The 23,140-nt window shown below is 32.1% G+C and overlaps 1 protein-coding gene across 2 annotated transcripts in view; it reads left to right on the top strand.

The window, feature by feature from the left end:
* The window catches only part of LOC111642373 (zinc finger protein 345-like), a 79,979-nt gene that overhangs the window by 21,520 nt on the left and 35,319 nt on the right, over positions 1 to 23,140 (top strand). Inside the window, exon 6 of one of the 2 annotated variants that reach the window (XM_023388717.1) lies at positions 7,715 to 7,844. The exons of the other annotated variant lie outside the window; for it this stretch is intronic. Within the exon in view, the coding sequence (XP_023244485.1) occupies positions 7,715 to 7,764 (50 nt within the window). The 3' untranslated portion in view covers positions 7,765 to 7,844. Of the gene's footprint in view, positions 1 to 7,714; positions 7,845 to 23,140 lie in introns of those variants that run through there. 2 annotated transcript variants of the gene reach the window in all.

Below are 23,140 nucleotides of genomic sequence, written 5' to 3'. Positions count from 1 at the left end.
CTAAAGTTTGCTTTAGCAATGAATTACTATAAAAAAGTCATTCATACACTAATACTTCAGTACTAAAGTAAATTTAATAATGTTCGATGATAATTAGGTTCGTTCATGGTCGAAAATTTGCTCCTCATTAACCGGCTTGTAGCGCAAAGTTTCCGGTTTTCCTTCACGTGCCTAATAACTAAACAGGAATCAGTTTTCCATATAAAATCTATGCGTGAGGAATACCCGATTAGCAAATGGCCCACGTGTTACGTTGACTTATTCAATCGATAATAATTTACTCAAATTTTAATTTATAAATTTGTAAAGCATACAAAGAATACAAATTTTCTACGAAATGAATAAAGAATTTAACACAAATATTTTATTTATCACAATAGAAAATCTTGATACATTGACTTCCTAGTTTAATTCGTTCTGTGACGGAACTCGTAACTCAAATTACTCGTATGTAAAATTAATTTTTCCCATAAAAATGAATTGGAATGCCATTAATCCGTTCCAGATTCTCCGAAACATCGCAATTTTTGTTATATGTTTTCAAATAAAAAAATGTACTTAATGAACATCGACTTAAGCAACATCAAGTAAAAATGGCTTTGTAAACGGCTGCAGAAACAGCATCACAACGTCAAGATCGACTTAAAGCACTTCTTAATTCTTCAATCTCTTCTTTCTGGTAAGAAATATTCTGTCATGCTTGAAGGGAGAATTTCTAGTATATTTAATGATACATAGAATATTCAAATGTTACCATTTCTATTTATTTTAATGTGTATGAATGTGCCAACACACACACACATATACACGGAATCTTCTGTAGTTCATTTCTATATTGTAAGTCAAAGTGAAAAGAAAGGTGACGTAGGAGACATTGAAGCTGGATTAAGTTTGACTCCCGCACTGTCAAAAGAACCCATATAGAGAAGAATATAAAGGATTTTAATGACAGTGGGACGACAAAACCCTGTCAGTAAACAAAGGGTTAACGGAAGAAACTCCAGCGGTGACACGTCTCCAGCACACGTGACACTTTTCAGCTATAAAATCAAGTGTTATATGGTTAATACTATTGTTTTTAAAACGCACCTATAAATGTTTATAGTAAGAAACTAAAAATAAAATAAGCCTATTTAATCATATCCTTAAAACTTAATAAAATTTTTCCGGTTACATTATACTAGATAGAATGATAATTCAATGTTAACTCTCTTATAATTAAATGCTAAAATTAAAAAAAAAAGTTAAAAGGCAGGTAAATTTATGAAATAAATGATATAAATTACGAAGAAAAATGAAAATAAATTTAAATTTGATTATCTTTTGTGCGAAACAACACTAAAATAATTTTCATAGTTGTGTGGAAAAAAAAAAATTACAATTAATTAAAAATACAATTAATGCAGAATGAATATTTAGCGAGAATCCAAAGCTCATAATTTACTTTTAACAAAATTTTGTTAAATTTGTTGGATATTCTATTTGTGAAACATACGAAATGAGAGGAGAAACTTCCTTTCTGATAACACTAGTTCCTTCGGATTCGATTGTTCTAGTGTGAGATTTTGCACCAATCAGTGTCAAGTTATACCCAAGTACCTAATTGCCCGCTAATTCATTTTTTCTTGTATGAACAAGGCATAGAAATATTGTTAAAAATCTTTCTAAACAAACTCACACTTTATATCTTTACTGTACTGTACATTGTTCTCCAAATGCTGAAACCATTAAAGTGAATGTTTCTTTACACCCGTTTTAATACGGGAAAGTGAAAGGTTGTCAGTAACTACAACTTTTACTTACGATCACCCTTCAGCATCCAACCTTTAGTTTCCCCTGCCTTTTCTTTTCGCTTTTCTACATTTACTCGCCACTCACAGGGGGGCGATAGGGTCAACTTCTCTGTGCTAATCAGTTCAACATTCCAAGAGAAGTAATTCGAAGACGAAGAGAAATATCGCCGATTTACAAAATAATTGTGAAAACATTAAAAGGTATATTATATTTAAATTATTATGTAAACTCTATCTCTCTCTGTCCCCATTCGAAAGGGAAATTCGACTGTAGGATAAACCAGCAATGAGTTGCGCAACTTTCCCAGGAACATCTGAAATTTTGATAATTTTAAGAGTATGGATGAGTTTTATAATAAAAAAAATTACAATTGCTAATAACGAGTAAAATCGTTATTAAGTCCCGGCCCAAATGGAGATACTCACGACCCCATTAACTCTCCACCCCATCGACCTTAACCGTCGAAAATTAATAGCATCGATGCACCTAATAAAGGAGAGAATACCTAAGGGAAGACCGAGGGAGTAGTGGATGAACAAAACAACTGAAGACTTAAGAAAAAGGACTGACGATGTAACAACGGTATTTGCCAGACGTGTGATAGAAACGAGATGGGTTCTAGGAACAATATTTGTTTATCATATAGCACGTGGGTTTCGTAGCTACAAACTATGACGTGAGTTGGTGACATGCTACCCTAAACTTTCTTCTATTAACATTGAGTGGTCACGCTTTTCGGACTGCTACAACACGAAGAATAGCACGGAGTTTACTTGTCTGTCTTTGTAAGTAGCTCTAAAATTCGAGTAATATTATTGTGGATATTTATTAATTGATATTGATTGATGACACTCTATTCAACTAGGAGACGTAAGTGTTTCCTATTATATGAATTTTATTTATTTATTTATGCAAATGTAAACTCAAACGAGGCGGTTTTAAAATTTTTCATCGTTGACAAGTGAGAATATTTTAAATTGAGAAAATGAAGATAAAAGTAGAGCCAGAAAATGAATATTCAGAAAATACAAAGAAAGAAAATATTCAGAATTTACATTTAACCGAAGTGATGAAAAGTTTGAAGTTTTAGTGAATTGCAAGAAAGAATTTAATGCAGGCAACAAATTTCTAGAAGAATTAAATCACAACATTCAGATCATAAAAATATACAGGTGAGTAAAATGTACTTTTGTATACGACTCTAGTGTTGTTTTAAAGCGTCACTTGCAAACTTTCTACGTTTACATTACTCCTTGCAAAATTTTAAAATGTACTTTGTCTACTTAAATTCATGACTGCAAAAGAAAATGTTACGATTTTGAAGTAAGAGAAGTCAACTGAACCCGAAAGGATCCATCACGTCTACATATAAAAACTATCAAACAGTAATTAGTGAGACAGTGTCTCCAAAACCCTTTATCACGCCATTAAATTTAGATTTATTTACTTTTCTTTACTACTTATTGGTTATCATTTGCAGCAGTTACCTGACCTCACTTGTGATATTAAATGGGTAAAAATTTTTAAATTTTAAATCTGCACATTCCCTGTATTGACAGTCTGCTCGACTGTCTTTCTTTAATCTCGAGAACAGAGTTATGTAGGTGAAAATCGATAAATTATCAACCGGAAACCTGTGATTAACCGGTGATTTTTTAAATGAAAATATAATGAATAATTACAGCGAATATAAACGGTTTATTAATCTGAATTACTATGAATAATCATAAATAATACAATTCAGTCGATTGCCCTATTTGAATCGTTAAAACAGACAAATAAAAGCGTTATAAATTCATGGAATCAGGTAAAATTTTGATTTAGAAAGTCCCACGTAAAGTGTTGACTTCAGATATTTTCCTTCGGGAACTGAAAGGGCACGGAGTGGTTGATCTTTAGTGGACGTTCGTTTATTTCATTACATTTTATACAAGTTATGCATTTTATTATAACTATTTTAAAATTTATTGTATGTTTTGTCTCTACTTATTGTATCTATTTTTCGTAAGATTTTAAAAATAATCGTGTTTAGTTGGGCGTTCGAAGACAGGATAGGGGACTACGGAACATTGGACAAACTAATCCAATGGAGAAAAAATAAATAAAATGTGAAAAAAATGCGAACATAATTAATGTACAGCTCCTAACTATCATATTTACTATAAGTCAGAGCTGGCTGAACTTATTCTAATTACAAATAACAAAAAATACGATTAAACAGTTAATAAAAACGAGTCGAAATGGATATTTTGTATATTTTATATCATAAAAATAGAAAGGAAGATAATTTATTCACATTATTGATATTTTGGATTCTCTTGAGTGAAGGAATATTTTAATAATTTAATATTTTATACTTATATTTAAGTAGAAAGAGTGGGTGAGCTGACGTATGTTGAGCTTTAACTACTTAAAAACGGTCATTTTGTATGAAAATGCTCCAGATTTAAATCAAGTAAACCAATTTTCATAATATAACAATCAAAAGAAATGTAGATAAATATCATTATTTCAGGGATGCACAACCTTTTCTGAAGAAGGGCCAAATTAGGATTAAGTTTACTGACTGGGGGCCGGACCTCCAAGTGATTAATGCGATGTTTGATGCAATTTGCGAGATTCTTTGTTGTATCGTCATGTGGTTAAGACTGATTGTTTGAAAACACTGTCTTCTCAGGACACATCTCACTTGCGATGATAAGACACTTTTTTATCATATCGCCATCTGTGAAAGGTTTCCCATTCTTGGCTATTAAAGCAGATATTTCTAGGCTGGCTTCAACAGCCGCATCCAATTCTCCAGATTGTTTCTTGAACACATTTTGTTGGCTGATTAGTGATCGTCGTAACGATTCGATTTTCCGTTTGCGTTCCGTACCTTGCAGAAGGAAATCCTTGTGTTGGCTTTCATGATGTCGCTTCAGGTTGAATTCTTTTGGCACTGCTATTGTTCCATTGCACAAAAGGCAAATAATGCTGTTGTTCTGTTGCACAAAACAGTACTTGTTAGTCCACACTTCCACTTCTTGAAACTGATGATTCTCGCGATTGACCTTGCGTTTAATGCCCGGCGCCATACTGTTCACTCTGCAAAACAATGTCTCATTGTGCCGAAAATTCTGAGGCCCGCAACAAATCATGTTTGAGATAAGGCAAGCTAGACTACCACGTGCTTTGTTCTGTATCCACTCTGACCAAAGACTAAAGAGGCGGGGACAGAAGACTATTATGCACACGTGGCCAGGCAGGTCTTAATTCGTTCGACCCCTGTCCGGGCGTCTCCACCATTTCTCAGAATTTGTGAGTCAGATCGTCAACATGCCAGGTGCAGGACACTAATCCATCATAAATGTGGTTACCATTCTTACCTAAATTATATTTATGGCCCGTCAGTTTTACCCCCGTGTTCAGAAATGAATCAAAAGTGATTAACACAGTGCAGTGGAAAATCTGAATATTTTAAATATAATTATTAAAATTGCGATATCTCGTTTCAAATTGGCACTAGAATCAATTTTTTTTTTTTTTTCTGTCCTAAATATATCACAGTTTACGACTGTTAAATTTCAAATAAAATAAAAATTAAAAATAATAATTTAATTTTAAATTTACGAAAAAAAGAATGTAAAAATAAAAGTAAATAAAAAGTTCCAATTAATTTACTACTTAAATAACCTAAATATATCTGTTTTCTTTCAAACAAAAAAAACCGCAGCTTTCTAGCTACACGGAATCATTTTACAACCCTCTTTGTTGACAAGTTTATGGCTTGACGCGGTTTGTAATAATTATTAAATCCAAAATATTTTAATGCAAATGGCTTCCTTTTAGTCGTAATGACTCTATTCCAACTACAGTATTAATTTTCTTGGTCCAACTTAATAATAATAAATTTGATGTGAAAAATTTTTTTTCTATTCTTTGTCTATGGAGAGATATTGTTGTAAATTATTGGTTTTATAGCTTTTTGTACATTCCTTTATTAAACTCTGGTTATTTTTTTCTAGTTTGAATGACATTAGGTTGACGAATAAGCGTCTTTTCAGAAAAGATTGATTCAAATTCGACTATACCAATCAGAATCTAGAATGTAAACAAATGCTAAAAAATCGTTATTTTCATGGTTTTTCAGCGCTATTTTCACTTATTTTTGTTATTTGACACTATTTAGACGAATAGGCAAGTTTTCCGAAGCATAAAATTGAAGATTTTCCGCCAAAATAGAAACTTCCCGATAACATCGGAAATGACGTTCTAACATCATTTTAAAATATTCGATATCTAAACCAGAAAGTGTTAGATAGAAATAGACTTATTTATAGAACAATCCCCCATTTCTCACCTCAGGGAAAGTCATAAAACAGTTGGGTGCTAATGACATTGTGAAAGGGAAAAAGTTCTACACTTAGAAACTTCGAAAGAAGTGATTTGGCCTGTACCGTCCGCGGGCCGCATAAACATTGATAGGGGGCCGTATGTGGCCCGCGGGCCGCAGGTTGTGCACCCCTGATTATTTTTAAAGAATGTATGGATTGAACGAAATTTTACGTTTCAATTATAATAATGTTCTGTTTTAAAATATTTGTTACAAATAGGCCTATCACAAGTATGGTTGAATTTCTAATTATACACGATTTTATAAGCTATCAAACATTTATTTTTCTTTAATTTTAAACCTTTTGTTACATACCTGAGAAGAATAGTTACGTTCATCAGTATGAGTTTTATGATGGCGTTTTAGTTGCACTTTCCATTTAAAACCCTTATTACAAATATCGCAATTGAAAGGACGTTCTTCACTATGAGTTATTTGATGGTTTTTTAGTTGATGTTTGTGATTAAAACCTTTAATACAAATATCACATTTGAAAGGACGTTCTTCACTATGAGTTCCGTGATGCCTTTTTAAGTCGTCTTTCCGTTTAAATCCCTTATTACAAATATCGCATTTGAAAGGACGTTCTTCACTATGAGTTTTTTTATGGTTTTTTAGTTGACCTTTCTGTTTAAAACACTTATAACAAATCGCGCATTTGAAAGGACGTTCTTCATTATGTCGTGCTCCATGACTTAACCATTGGCATTTCCACTTAAATTCTTTTCCACATATTTTGCAGCCGTAAACTTTGTGTATTCTCTTCTGTTTCTCTAAACAGCTTTTATTATATTCAACGCACTTACCACGAATATTTTTTTTCCTCTTGATATTAGATTTTTTACTATTTCTTAGAGATAACTTCACTCGATTTCCAGATGGTTGCAAACATAAATTCATATGAGAGATTTCGTTTTTATTTTCAGTTTGGTGTTCTTTCATGTGTCTTCGCAAAAGAAATTGCCACAAAAACTTCTCATTGCAGGTTGTGCAGCGAAATGGTTTTTTTCTGATATGACAGAAAAGATGTGTTTCTAATATTCTCTTATTTGTAAATGTCTGTTTACATAATTCACACGTTAATTCTTCTTTAGAATGAAATGCGATCATCATCTTGAAATATTTTTTTTTAATGTTATGATGAATTTTATTCCATTCTCTACTCGAAGAAACGTATCTCTTTGTTGTGATATTATATTTAAAATGTTTTTCTTTTTCTGAATTCTGGTGAATATCAAATTCCTGAATGTGCTCTTCCTCCTGAACTGAAAGTTTAAAAAATAAAACATAATGAAGTACTTATTATATTTCAATAAACAACATAGTTTCAGTGTTAAAATAGTGTTGTAGCATTAAAATTGGTAAAGTATATTTATGTTTTTCATATAAAAGCAAAGCATCATTTGTTGTCTGCACTAAAAAATAAAATATTTTACATTTACAATCATAAACTGAATGATTCAGCTTTAGTTTCTTTAGCAGACATTTAGATGAGTGTGTAAAATTGTTTCACTTTATCTGTTTTTGTTTATATTATTTGTGTAGTTTGTTCCAGTGGTTATCATGGAAACGTAAAAGAAATTGTATGCTTTTAGAGAGGAAAATAAATCATTAAAATAAAAGAAAAAGTCCTGCAGCAAAAGTCTATGGATTATATAAAAATAAATAAAATGGCAAAATCAGAGGATTTTTGTGATTTTTTTTAAAATCAAAATACCATAATTTGAGTGTATGTTCAGTTGATCTGTACAACGTTCTCAAGAATATTAGCAACATCTTTTTTCACAAGTTGCTAATATATAGAGGAAAAAATGGTATTATGGAACACTGCGGGTATTATGGAACCACCCCATTTCGAACTGATAATAAAGGCGAACTGTAGCGGATCGAACTGCACTAGGCAGACATCCATAGCAAGGGGAAAACCCGTTATACTTCAGTTAAACGGTTGCCCCTATTTAACCAGCAAAATTTTTTTTTCAAAATTCGCAAGTTTTGAATGCTAAGTGAATTTAATCATTTTTAAAATATAAATCGTGTAGTTGTAGGTTCACTGGTGCATGTGTTCCGTTCCAGAGACTTACTGGTATATATTCATCTGTATGATGTTCACGTTTTTTAAATGTTGGTCTTGACAGACATAAGTTATTTCAAGATGGCGATGCGTGAAATACGGACCCCATTGGTGCTTTTACAGTAATCCCAATGTAAACCCAAGTCTTCCGAACTCTTTCTTTGCAGGTCGACATTTGTTCGGAGCAATTTGTGAAAAAAAAACCACTACGTAGAAAGCCAATATCAAAAAAAAAGCTGATGGAATATATATTGTTGATGAAATTAAATTTTTCTATTATAAAAGTATTTTTTCGATAAAATACATTGGAGTAAATAATTATTTAACATTTTATGTACTTTCCTATTTGTTTTTAACTATTTTTTTGAAAATATACAGTAAGGTTTCATATTAAAACTTGATTTTCTCTGAGCCTACTTTCTGAGTTTTTGTACAAAAGCCTCAAAAAACATACTTATAGTTACACTAGCGAAAAATCCAAATGGGAACATTTAGTTTAACAGTTACCAGTACTTTTCGAACATAAAATGTGGATGTAGTTATGATATCTTGTTTACAATTCACTAAAATGTAATTGGGGTTCCATAATACCACCTTCTCCTCTACTTATTTATGTCATTAAATAAGTTATATAGTCCTCGTTTACTTCGTTTCAATACATTTTTTTTATATACAAATTCTTAACAATTCTGATTATCCCAAGAAATTTTTATTAATTTCAAAAGTTATATTATTACGTTGCAGGAGGTTACGTATAATTCTAAAACATCTGATCCCAGTTAAATGTTTGACAATTGAATCTTGAATGTAGTTCTTCAGCTGCTTTCTGAACAATACTAACATAAAAAGTCTAAACTAAGTAACATGTTACTTACTTTGGATGTTCATTTCATCCCTGTTAAAGTTTTCGTCCGAAGTGAAGAATTCATTGTTGACAGGCTAAACAATATGAAAACAATACATAACAATCACAAATAATCATTTATAATATATAAACAAGAAACGAGTTGCTCAACTTTCCCGGCAACGTTTTAAAATTTTGATGGCGCTGTCTGTAATGAAACGTTTTTTAAATAATATACGATCTTTTTAACTACTATAGAAAAGCAAATAATTGAATTTTAAACGTAGGGATGAGTTTAATATAAAAAAGTTAGATACGAATAATAAGTAAAATCATGATTAAGTCCGAGCCTACTAAAGATACACATGATTCCCCGTTATCTCATTGTAAAACCGTTTTGCTCATTTTATTACATTAGAGAGGTTGCAGCCGAAGTTCAAACTTTAAACTTGCACGGCAAGCAGAAATACACGTTTGACGTTTCAACTCCAAATAAAACACGTTGCGCCAACGTCAAGTGTTAAATATTTAGAAAATATTTAATAACACTAAATAATTATTTTTGATTTTAATTAGCTTCGTGTCTCCTACCGTACAATATAATACTAGAACAATTCAGATGCGTTTTACCTGTTCTCATGACATACTTTTCTTGAGGGAAGTACTGTACTGGCTTATATAAATCCGAAAGCAGCTGGGAAATTAGTTTTAGAAATTTACAAACGTAATGCTGTTGATGATAGATGATGCCGTAAAAGTGAAATCCTACTTCTACAGTATTACGATAAGCTATTATAAACAAAAATATATAAAAATTCAATAGGCACTTCATTCACAAAACTTGCAAAAATATTGAATAATTATATAATTTATGTATTAAAATCGTCTGTTACTTTACAATGTGGTTCACAAATGCTTAAATAATCATTATTTTAATAAAATACGTCGTAAATTCAACCCAAACACAAAGAAAAAGCAAACGTTTAATCCGAACTTCTACTTGCCACGTTTGACGTTCAAAACGCCATTGTCTTGAATCATTATGCTGAACATTATATTATATTATTCAATAAATAAACGTATTATATTGAAGATTAAAAAACAATATTTAGTACTGTACATTGTGTATAAGTGGAATTAATGCTAATAAATTTTGGTAATAAAACATCAAGGGGTTAAGAGATAAAAAATGGTCACGTTTAAAATCTCGAATTGGATCAGACTTCATGAAAATTTTATTTGTTGTTAGCATCTACAATTCTTTGTGAAATGCATTTCTATCATTAAAATTAAGCATTTCTTCATTTTATAATAATTAAAATTATACAGAGTTTATATAAGATATGGCGCCAAAGACAATTTTATTTTTTTTTATGATTAATAATATAAATGTTATTTTTGAAATAAAATCACTTAACTGCCAGGAAACTTACGCAACTCGTTGCTAGATTTTTTCTTATATAATACATATTTTTTATTTAATATAGAATACACCTAAATTCAAAGCATAATATTATATTAATCATATTGAGCTACGTTTTCAATAGTGATGTAACGAATATTCGGTTACTATTCGGTATTCGGCCTATTCGGCCTATTTTTCGCTATTCGGCCGAATACCGAATACCTAAAAGCAGGAGTAACAAATAACAAAAACACAGTAAATTAATAATTTTTGTATTTAGATTTAATGTTATCAAATAGTGTTGTTTGTTTATACTGTATTTATTTATAAGTTATAAAATTCACAAAACAAAAAAAAATATTAGTCGCATGTATTCACAATTTATAATTACAAAGATCAGCACACGTACACATTTATTCGTTCGAAAATCGTCGCACATCTAAGGGTTTGACCCTGCCTATCCTTCTTTTTAAGTGCTCGTCTTTGCTCTTTCCTTTCTTTTTCTTCTATCACTATAGTCCACGTACGCCTATGCATACATCATAATACGCGCTCACGATACTTTCGATTCTTCACTTTTCCGTCGTAGATTTTCCATTTTACAATTACGTGACTCATAGCCTGTTGATAACGGAGAAAAGAGACAGATAGGGCGTCGGTATAAGTCACAGTTATGATTTCACAGATTAGAGATAGCTTGGTAGCCCGAACGGCCCCGGGCTTTCGCCCGTGCACGCTAAGTGACATACATTACAAGATTTAGCTTTCCGAAGTCTACGACAACGATTGTTTGGCATTGACGGCCGCCAATTTCTCGCCAATAAGCTGCCTCGACTTGTTCGATCATGTTATCAACTCAATTTCATATTTATTTTCACATTTTCACTTCGCGGTCCTTCTCTGTTCTATCATCATTTATCACATACTGCCGTGACACTCTTGTCTGTCCGCTACCACTGTCAAGAATTAACGCGATTAGCGAAGCATAGTGACAGCGAGCCAATAGAGAGCAGGGTGCTTGTTATAATGCAATTTGCGAGCCAATTTTCGTACGTGCGTTAATGAAGCCGAATAGTTTGGCCGAATATTCGGCTATTCGGCCATGCTCCTGGCCGAATAATCGGTATTCGGCCATGCTCCTGGCCGAATAATCGGTATTCGGCCATGCTCCTGGCCGAATAATCGGTATTCGGCCTGAGGCCGAATATACTATTCGTTGCATCACTAGTTTTCAACCATTCGAAAACCTAAGTTAATGTTGAAATTTCACTGTAAAATATCTCGAAATTTATATTACTTACCAATACATGTTCATTATCATCTGAGAGATGAACATCTTCTTTACAATCTTCAGTCTTTACTTCAATCTTCAATTTTTTCAAATCAACTTTAAATTCTGATTTTATTCCATGTTTAACATCATAATTCTCTTTTACTTCTTCTTTCTTTATATCTGTAGTCGAAATTAGAATTTTTTAACACAAAAACTACCTAAGAAAAACTTAAATTATAAAATGAACATATTTTCATTAATTAACATAACAAAAATTACCTGTTTCACTACATTATTTATTAAATTAAAAAAAAAGCTCGATTTTGAGATTTTGAGGATAAAGATAAATTTTATAAAAAATTGTAAATTAGAAAATAAGTAAACTTGTCATATATCCGACCCTACTGAAGATACACACTATTCAAAGTTACAATTTAATCTCGTAGATGTAATATATCACAAAGAAGTTATGTTAATCAAAGTTCGATATTCCGGTGTTTTCCCATTTTTGGACATTTTGACCCTCCATTAGCGCAAAAATATAAAATACCTTACAAAATTCTATTTATCGACGTTGATAACTTTATGTCTGGAAATTCAGACGTACAGTAAGACCCCGCTTAATGCTGATTCTATATAACGCGGTCTTCTCGAAGCCTAAAAAAAGCTCAAAATTTACGTTGGTTTAAATTATCGCGGTATTTCACTGATTCGTATATAATACGATTATTTCTAAGCACAAACCAATCGGCAAAAGGTGGCAAAAAGGTGTACTTTAAATCTATGTTGTTTGGTGCAATTTTGAAAAAATATAACATTATGGATGCCATAGAAAATATCGAATTCGCTTGGCAAGAATTAACTGATAAATGCACGAACGAAGTGTGGAAGAAGTTATGGCTGAAAGTATCCAAGAATTCACAACGAGAAGAGCCTATCGCCGTATCGTTAGGTTGAACAAACTTCAACCTAATCGATATAGCAGGACTAGGAAATATAGACGAACAGGATATTGAGAAGTTACAGCAGATTTCTGCTTAGAGCCTTACCTGCGACGACCTTCACGAACTGGCAGAAAAAGGAATACATATAGAACCGGAAAATAGAGATTCTGAAAACGAAGAACCCAAAAACTTTCTCTACAGATTTCCTTAGTAAAAGTATGGTAACGATAACCGAAATCGGTGATCAAATTGTAGCGAATGATCCAAACTTCGAAAGGAATGCAAAAGCAAAACGAGGCGTTTTGGATGCGATCTTCAGCTATCGACAGTTGCTTAACGGAAGAAAAAAGGGTCTAATGAAACTTCACGACTTTATTGCAAAAGAACAAGAATTTCAGAAAAATCAAGACGTTCATCACAAAATATGAACTTTACATTTCTGTATGCATGTTATTATGTGTTATGTAACATATATTATTATACAAATTAATATAAAAATAACTTAAAATTAAAGTAAAATTTGTTTATTTTTGGTCGCGTGTCCCTATATTTTTTCTGTTAAAATGACCTCGTTTAACGCTGTTTCGCTTAGCGCTTTGTTTAGAAACGCATCCCCCGCGTTAACCGGGGTCTTACCGTATGTACAATGTACTGTACAGTGCGTTACGTATCTGCATGTAACTCCCTCACACTTCGTTTCATATATAATACATAAATGTATATGCAATAAATACTTCTGTGAGAGTAAAAATTTAATTAATTTTATAATACAAATTTATTCCTTACGTACGAAATCGAAATATAAAGTCTGTGGGAATTTTATGTCTTAATATAAACATTCTCACGAGGAATCCGTGTATAGTTTACACTTACAGGCAAAATTCGTCATATTGTTGCCATTCCACCATTACTTTTAACCCCACACCTGCTAAAACAATTGATCACCTGACTAATTTTCCCACCACAAAAAGTATAAAAGCCCTCCTCTTTTCCCTCTCGGAAAAGTCGCTGATCGGGGAGTCGTTCGAAGTTAATGAAGAGAAATTAACACTGCTTAATCGACAGATCCATTCCGAAACTGGAAGGACATGTGCCTATTTACCGAAGAATAATCCTTACCGATAAGTTCGCCGGAGGTATGAACGCTTTATTGTAAACTCTCGCTCTCATTCGCGAATTAGAAGTACCAGTACAGTGTTAGAAACCTTTGTTTTCTTTGTTGACTTTAATAAACAGTTTGTTTAGAAAAAAATGGTGTCTTTATTCGACTGTGCCATCGTCTTATCGTCGACCCCTCTGACGTTCCTCCTCTCGCGTAACGCGTAACAGAACGTAAACCCCATCCTTGACAAGAACCCACCTGTTGCCGGAAAGCAGCGAGATTTCCAACCTCCCCGGCAGCTCACACTTCTTTCAATGCAAGTACTGTATAAGTATGGTCTAAGTGTATAAAAATTTATTTTCATGTGCATTCTGAATCAAGAAATATTTTCTCCTCATGGCATTCCAACATTCCTTAGAAACACATATTGCTTAGTACATAGGTCAACAGATTGCACTTACTGCGTGATTAATACAGCTATGCTTTACTCTAAAATAAATATTATATGCACAAGTACTTAGTAAATAAGGTAAAAAATAACTCGGATAAAGCTTATGAGTTATATGTTTATGTATCGAGTTTGCTAATGATGGATAATTTATATTCACTGTGGAACCGGCTCTCATAAGCAAGAAAAAATGTGTAATGCTATGATATTACACATAATTATTTTGAGTTTGATTTGAAAAGAAACAAAATCCAACAACGGGTTACGGAACTTTATCAAAAAAATGCTACAATTGGTTTATATTATAATTTATTATAAAATGGCAAAGGGCTGAATTTTGAAAGTAGAAATAAGTTTTATTTATACATACATATGATTAGTACTTTAAAAACTTAGGGCCTGTGAAAAGTAACAATACATCCCAGTCTGAGCACCCATTAAGGGAAAACACACTGTTTTCAGAATATCACAGGCATATATCGATAAAAACAATAAAATAAATACCAGCAGGCTATTTCGCTATTTATTTAAACAAATTGAATTTAATCATATAATTAGGATGTAATTTAAAAAAAAAATTTTAGACTTAAAAATTTTCACTGTCGTCAGTCTGTGTGTCAGTCTTAAATCCCGAAAACAAACGAATATAAAAAGATTAGAAACACGAGACATCGATTAACTGTGTACGAACTTTTGGTGAAGATCGAAAGTCACGTTATTTCAATTTAAATCTTTTCTTCCGAAAACAGTTAATAAATGACCGGCACAACTCCATTGTCAAAAAAAAAAGTATAATGTACAGAGGCAAGCCACTATTAATTTGAGATAAAGAGCATATATTTTAAATTAAATACATAAACATGTGATTGAAATTGGATCCTGGCATTGTGACGATGACATAATAAATAATTGCTCGTTTCATTGAAATCTAAATCATATAAATTCGACTTTTTTTGTTGTAAGATTCTGATCAATCGAATTGACAGTTTTAAATCTGTCAAATAAACTAAATGTAATTGATATTATTAAATTCTATTTAAATCTTATTCATTATACAGAATGTATTCGCAAAGTTTTTCAAATATTATAATTTCATTTATATAAATATGAATTTATGGCTTACGAATTATTCTTATCACTACAAATAAACTTTCATAGTATTAAAAGTATTAAATCTCTTACCTCTTTTGATTTTATAACCAGAATGACTCCAAACAAAAGATCCGTTTGTGTTGTTTGTGAAAATTGGTTCTCTTTTAATATTTATCTGAAATAAGAAAAGATTGCGTTATATTATTTGACAGATTGATCTCTATAGACAGACAAATGAAAAAATTATTTAAACTGGAGCATAAAAATATGCTTACTAAATAATTTTTTAAAAATATGGCCTACTATCTTCTTTTCTTTTAAGTGTAGTCCCTATCATCTATTTAACAGCTTACAGAGGAAAATTTTGAATTCAAACAACGTGACTTCTGATTTGCAGCATATATACCTATACAGTTTATCGGAGCCTCTTGCCCTATTAAATGAATCTGATATTATTTCAATATGTAAAAAATAGTTTATTAAGAATCAGGCTGCAATTTGATAAATTCCCACTTTTCCCAGTCTGTATGACTGTTTCACAGTCCTTTCTTAATCTCGACAACAGTTAGAAAGCATGAAAGCCGAAACCAGATGTGCTTAAAGACACGAGACTCCGATTAACTATACAAAAACGATGCAAGTCAAAAGTCACGTTATTTCAATTCAGAAAGTTTCCTCTAAAATAAGTTAGATACGTAAACGTCACGATTCTATTACTAACAAAAAAGTATAATGTACAGGGGGCAAGCCACTACTAATTTCAGATGAAGAGCATATATTTTAAATTAAATAAAAAAAATTTTAAATTTCCGTCAGATGAATAAATTATTTTTTACAAATTAAAAGACAAAGTCGCTCTAAAAGTATATTTCAGACGATTACCATTTTTACATAGTGTTCTAGAACAAATTACAGATAGCTGGGCCTTCCTTTTTAGGCTACACACTACCTACATTTGAAAAAGTTTCTTAAAAATCACAAAAAAACAAATAAATATTAAGAAAATTCGTCTTTAAAATTGGAATAGTAAATCTTACGACGTCTTGTTAGTTTAATGGACAAGGATGAACTAACAAGACGTCGTAAGAATTACCATTCCAATTTTAAAGAAGAATATTCTTAATATTTATTGGTTTTTTTGCGTTTTTTAAGACACTTTTTTAAATTTAGGCTGTTGTGTAGCCTAAAAAGGAAAGTCCAGCTGTCTGTAATTTGTTCTAAAACACTATGTAAAAATGGTAATCGTCTGAAATATATTTGTAGAGAGACATTGTCTTTTAATTTATAAAAACAACTGTAGTCTGGCATTATGAGGATGCCACAATAAATATCTTCTCGTTGATTGTCTTTTCTTTTTTGAACTTCTCTTATTTTCGGATCTTTTAATGCATGTAACAAGCGAAAGTATAAAAATCGTGTATAATTTGACCCTCAGCTTTCAGAAACCTCCAAGTTTTAAGACTTCCTTAACCCGACAAAATGTTTAAAATATAAAGAATTTACTTGTTATTACAAATTACAATGTTTTAAAAATACAATTTATCTTTAATCTGAAAATTAAGCTTTTTGCCATTTTATAACAACTAACTAATATAAACAGGTTTTTGAATAAAATTTCCTAACAGATGGTGCCACACACAATTTTAAACTTTTTTCCTGGAAAAGTTACGCAACTCGTTTCTGGATTGTTTCGATGACAGATAACTTCAGATTTCTTATTTTCTGATAATCAATCTCTCGATCACTGTCAATCTCCAAAGGACTTAATCGAAAATAAAAGAGATCGTCCAGAAAACATTTTAACGTCGCACAGCTTAAATATCATTGATTTTACAAATATAGTACACTAAACTCAAATTACACATACATTAAATATAAATTTTTAGATACAAAAGAAGATACCTTCAAAATGTTATGTAGAATTAAGCATGAAATGAAGCAATATCAGCAACTACAAATAAAAGTACAAAATTTATCTCAATAACCCATAACTTCTCTAAGCAAAAATATAGTTACTGTACAATTATAATTACTGATCCAGACGTAATAAAAAATCTTGCAAAAAGTTGCGTTACTTTCCCGGCTGTTATGAAATTTTATTTTGAAAAATTACTTTTTAATTATTAAGCATAATAAATATATAAAATTGTATGTACGACCAAGTGTTAAGAGTTTTTGTTGAAAAAATTTACTTATTTTTAATTATTATAAAATAGCAAAAGACTTAATACAGATTAGTTTATAAAACATTGTAAATGGTAACAAGTAAAATCTTCATTAAGTCTGACCCCTCGAAATACATTACACGTGACTAGTGGCGAGCCGTCTACGGAAGCTGTGGAAGCGCCGGTATCCCATTTTTCGTCCTTAAAGAAACACTGCGATCTTAAAAAATAGTATTTTTCACTCACCCCTAAAGGATCCGATTTAATTGTTTTAGAACACTTCACATCTGTGTTAAATTCTTTCTTGAAATTTTTAAAATCAACTTCAAATTTTTCTTCGTTTCGTTCAATTGTAAAGTCCGAATAATTCGTTTCTAACTCTTCTTTTATCTTCATTTTCTCCACTTACAATATTCTCGTATGTAAACGATCTGTATTCAATCAAAGAATTAATTATAGTTAATTTACTCATTCGAAATTTAGAGCAAAGACGAGTAAAGACATGATTATTGTTCCCGTTGTAAGTTGTAACAGTAAACAAGGGGCTGCACTCTCAAGGGTAACGGAAGACGTCAATAGCACACGTGATACTTGCAGCTATAAAATCACTTATACGGTTAATAGTAAAGAATTTTTAAACTGGGGTTTAAAATTCATTTTTAATAACATAAACATTAGAGTTGATATATATTTCTATTTGAAATATCAATAAAAACGCATTAAAATTTATGATAATAATTCGATTTATGTGCGACCTTCACAATTGGGGGCCCAGTGCTTTAGTCTTATTAGTCCCTATGTAGATTTGCTCCTGATAGTTCAATGCTAACTCTCTTATAATTAAAAGAATAAAATTGAATTAAAAATAAAATAAAATGCAGGTAATTTTATAAAATAAATAATAAAAATATGAAAATTAATATAAATTTGATTATCTTTTGTTCGAAACAACACTAAAATCATTTTTAATACTTATGTGGAAAGAAAGGACAGTTGCAATTAATTAAAAATAGTATAATTAATGCAAAAATTCAATGCAAAATTAATATTACGTGATGATCTAGAATTCATGATTTATTTTTATCAACAGTTCGTTATTATTCGATATTCCTCCGTATTTTTGTAAAACATACGAAATTGGAAAAAAAAAACTACCTTTTCTGTTAATGTACACCAACGCTGTCTAACCCATCTTTCCTTGTGTGAGAAAGACCTGCATATGTTTTTGTATGGAGAAAGACCTGCATATGTTTTTGTATGTACGGGAATGTTTTTCAAAAAACTTTTTTATGAAATTCACACTTTTAGTCTCCAAATCTAAAAATCGTTGAACGCTATGTTCCTTCACACCAGTTTTAAAAAACAGTTAAAGATTGTCAGTGACTCCAACCTTTGCCTACGGTGACCGTAGACAAATACTGTACCTCTAGTCTCCCCTGTCGTCCACTTCTTTTCGACCCTTAGATTTACTATCCATCCATGGGGGGGGGGCGTCACGCCCACTTTGGGAACCGCTGCGCTAAACAGTCCAACTTCCGACGCGTGTCGAAAGAGTAGAAATTTTGTTTCGACAGTTCTAATTGGAAGAGTTCGGCGCTTAAGAATGAGGTCACCCTCACACAGGATAGTTCCCTGGAATCTGCCACTTAAAACTTGTTGTCTGTGTAAAAGAAAGACATACCTCCGACGCACACAGGAAAAAAAACGGAGAAAAATTCGAAGACGAAGAAAAATAATATTTGTGAAAACATTACAGGCATATTAAATTTAAGTTATTCTGTGAACTCTCTCTCTCTCTATCTGCATTCTAAACGGAAATTCGATAGTAGGATGAAACAGTAACTCAAATCTCCGGCAACAATTGAAATTTAGCTGGCGCCCTTTGTTATCATATTTAATTGTTAAAATGTTTTATATTTATAAACACAGTAAAACCTGTCTATGGCGACCACCAACGGTTCCTTCAAAAAAGTGGTCTTTTAGACAGGTAGTCGTCCAATACAGGTAGTCCTGTAATAACGTATTTCCGTACGTATTTTGCGTACTTTTTAGCCATTTCTACTAAGCAAAACTGGAGATGAGCAAAAATAAGCGCATTTTTTCAATGATAGGGCTATATTGGTATTGTATTTTATTCTTATCGGATACTGTAACTCGATTTACAGGAGTCGTGGTGATTTTATAAAACAGATTTAATACCAATATTTTAAAAATTAATACTATAGTCGCATTTCTCGATTATAATGCACACTTTCTTTTTTCCCACTTAATTAATTCGACTCGGTTGTTTTCGTTCGCTCTTCAGTTACATGTATTACGCCATCGATATACTGTACAAGCGCGTCGTATCTCTACATCACTTTGGTTTTGGTATTCGTTAGTTTCATTTTATTTTAACTTTAAAAATATTGTATTTTTTAATATTTAATATTTTCTTAAGTACAATAATAAAAATTATTAATAATAAAATGATTTTATTATTTTTTCTCATTATACGATTTATTACATTCCGCGATTGTCATTGCTGAATCGAAAAAGGAAGGTTGCCTGTAAAACTGATTTTTGCATTAATGCGTTTATTGTTTTTTGAATATTTTGCGTGCGAAAATTACTTGGATATTATTTTTCTAAAAATATCGTGGAAATAATTTAGATTGATACAGAAACTACTTATCGCACATGTACTGTATATAAGCTTTAAAAAAATAAGAAATAAAATAAATTTTATCAAACAATGAGTTCAACCGATTAATTGTATCGTGTACAATATTTTATACCCCTAAGAAAAATACTGTAGGTCTACGGTAAAATAAATTTCGTTTTCCCAGTTAAACTTCGCCACTAGCCTAATTGCCGTTGTGATAAACCATTTTCACTTTCTCTGATAATTTTAACACGATCTTCTAACGACAGCACTTTGCATTTCTTTCGTTTTTCGGATATTTTCCAACAAACTGAAATGAATTTCCTTTGTTGCTAGACTAATTTATTAACACCTGTACCTAATTTCAAGGGTGGGAGAAGTGCCCAGGATGGGTTCGAACGAGAGTTTAGACTAATTCATTATATTAGGAGCGGGGGAAGCGTTGTTGAGATGGGTTCGAACAATAATTTAGACCAGATACATTCGCGAAAGTGGTCGCTGATTACAGGTTTTGTATGTTGTTTCGGACCAAAAATCGATGCCCGCGGTCGCGTTACACAGTTGGTCGTTTAATACAGGTAACTTATACGAAAACTTTATGAATAAACTGTTCGGTGCCAGAAATTTTTGCCCGTTTTGACAGGTGCTCGTTAAATGCAGGTGGTCGCCTAAGCAGTTTTCACTGTATTATAAAACGGAAAACCTTAATTTTAAGGGTAGATACGAGTTTTATAAAAATTTACAAATTCTAGTAACGAGTAAAATCGTCATTAAGTTCGCCATAACGCGTTTCTATCAGCCAATAACGGTTCGTTTGGTAGTCACGTGAGAAAATACAATCACGTGGTGTTGTAATGGCAGAAAGAACGATGCGGTAACTGAGATAACGGACATTACAATAAACAGGAAAGAATAATAAATTTTGCACAAATAATCACATATAATTTAATTCAAAGGAAAAACCAAACTAATCTTAGTCGAAGTAGTATTCTTTATCGACATATCTTGATCGAAGAATAAGCGTGTTTTGTACAGCAGTTCTTTGTCGATCCAAGAAAATATCATCCAAAATCTTCTAGTTAAACAAAGCGAGCCGTACGAAACAAAATTTGTAAACACGTGAATAACGGCAGTGTCGGTATCGTTCGCCATCTTGAATACTGTACACATGCACCGAAATGTCGCTTGTGTGATTGTGCAGCTGCGCGGCGTAGATACGTTTACGTCACCGCTTTTCGTTTCCGCGACACGAGTGCATCCACTATAATGGAGATCCCATTTACTCTCCATCCCTTCGATCTTAAATTTTCGATATTATATAGCATCAGTTCCCCTAATGAAGGGGAGAAGACCTAGGGGAATCTGGATGAACAAAATAGCTGAACACCTAAGAAAAACGACTGACGATCTAACAAAGATATAAACGAGGTGGGTTCTAAGAACAATATTTGTCTACCATATATCACGTGGCTTTCGTACCTAAAAACTATGACGTCAGTTAGTGCCGCGCTACCTGTTGACTTTCTTATTAATTTTGAGTGTGCACCCCCTTTTTTACTGCTACAATGCGAACAAAAACAATCTTTACTTACCTATCTTTGTTAGGGCTCTTTCGTACTATGGCCGACTTGTTCCTCTGTAGCGTCTGCTAAGTCTCACTTCTAAAGTATGTCACTATGGGCGATCAGGCTCCACTCGCGGAAACTTGTTTTGTTAATTTTGAGTCAAATTATTAGTTAAAAGTCAAAATAAAATAAATTTATGAATAGACACCTCGCTCTTAAATGAATTATTCTATAAAAAAAACTAATTTTGTAAGATGATCAGATGGAATTACGAATAAAATAAAACATAAGGGGACTTAAAATTTGGTATTTTCTCACTAAGTGCTATTATTAGTAGTAATTGAACGTTCTGTAATATGTTTAAAAGTATATAGTCTAAAAACATTACTGTTTGCAATAATTATAAATTTATTACTGATGTAAAATACGCAACCATCATATTGTTCAGATATTATTTTGGAAAGGGTTCAAGACTAAGGGTGCGACTATGCAGACGCGAGCGAGCGAATTTTCCAAGCGAGCGAGAATATGTGGCGAGAAGAGGCGAGACACGATAAATATCAAAACCTTCAGATATGTGCGAGAACCAAAAATTCGCTCTCGCCAGCGTTATTTCTCGCTTCTCGTTTGTGCATGGTTTATCTTTGAGAAAACTAAATCGCTCGCTCTAAATTCGCGTCTGCATAGTCCCACCCTAAAGATGCAACTATGAAGACGCGAAGTTAGTAGCCAGCGAGAGATTTCGAGCGATATAGTTCTCGTATAGAATAACATGCACAAGCGAGAAGCGAGATATCTCTCTGGTGTGAGCGAATTTCTGGTTTTCGAACATATCTGACAGAGTTTGATATTTATCGTGTCTCGCCTCTTCTCGCCACATACTCTCGCTCGCTTGGAAAATTCATTCGCTCGCGTCTGCACAGTCGCACCCTTAAACCTGCTCTCACTCAGCCAATTATAGGTGGATGAGACGTAATGCTTGTTAGGGGGAACTACTTGGCATGTTTTTCTTTAATAACTACAACTTTCCAATTTCTAAACAAATTATAGCATACTACATAATTGCAGTATAATTCCTTATATGCAGTATTTTTCAACATTAAATTAAATAGTAACATGTTTAACATTCTTTCACCCCATAAAAGCAGATAGAACGAAATCTCAAGATGTAATTTTTATAATAAACTAGCTTAACCGTCGCGCATTGCTGCGATCTCAGAAGAAACGAAATTCAAGCAAACTCGTTATGATAAAATTCAATTTACATTTTATTATTTTTATTGAAACTTATTATTATTATTCATTTTCATCGGGAAAACATTTCAAAGTGTCGTTTCAATTCTATTTATTTATTGGAGTGTTTGTGGATACACGATATTTTTTGTTTTTCCCTCTGGTGTGTACACGAATAAATC

Source organism: Centruroides sculpturatus, unplaced genomic scaffold (assembly GCF_000671375.1).
Source record: "Centruroides sculpturatus isolate CEXI.00-Female unplaced genomic scaffold, Cexi_2.0 scaffold1568, whole genome shotgun sequence".
NCBI classification, from domain to species: Eukaryota; Metazoa; Arthropoda; class Arachnida; order Scorpiones; family Buthidae; genus Centruroides; species Centruroides sculpturatus.
The sequence above is the reverse complement of the archived record's forward strand: the minus strand, read 5'-3'. Positions and strand labels throughout refer to the sequence as shown.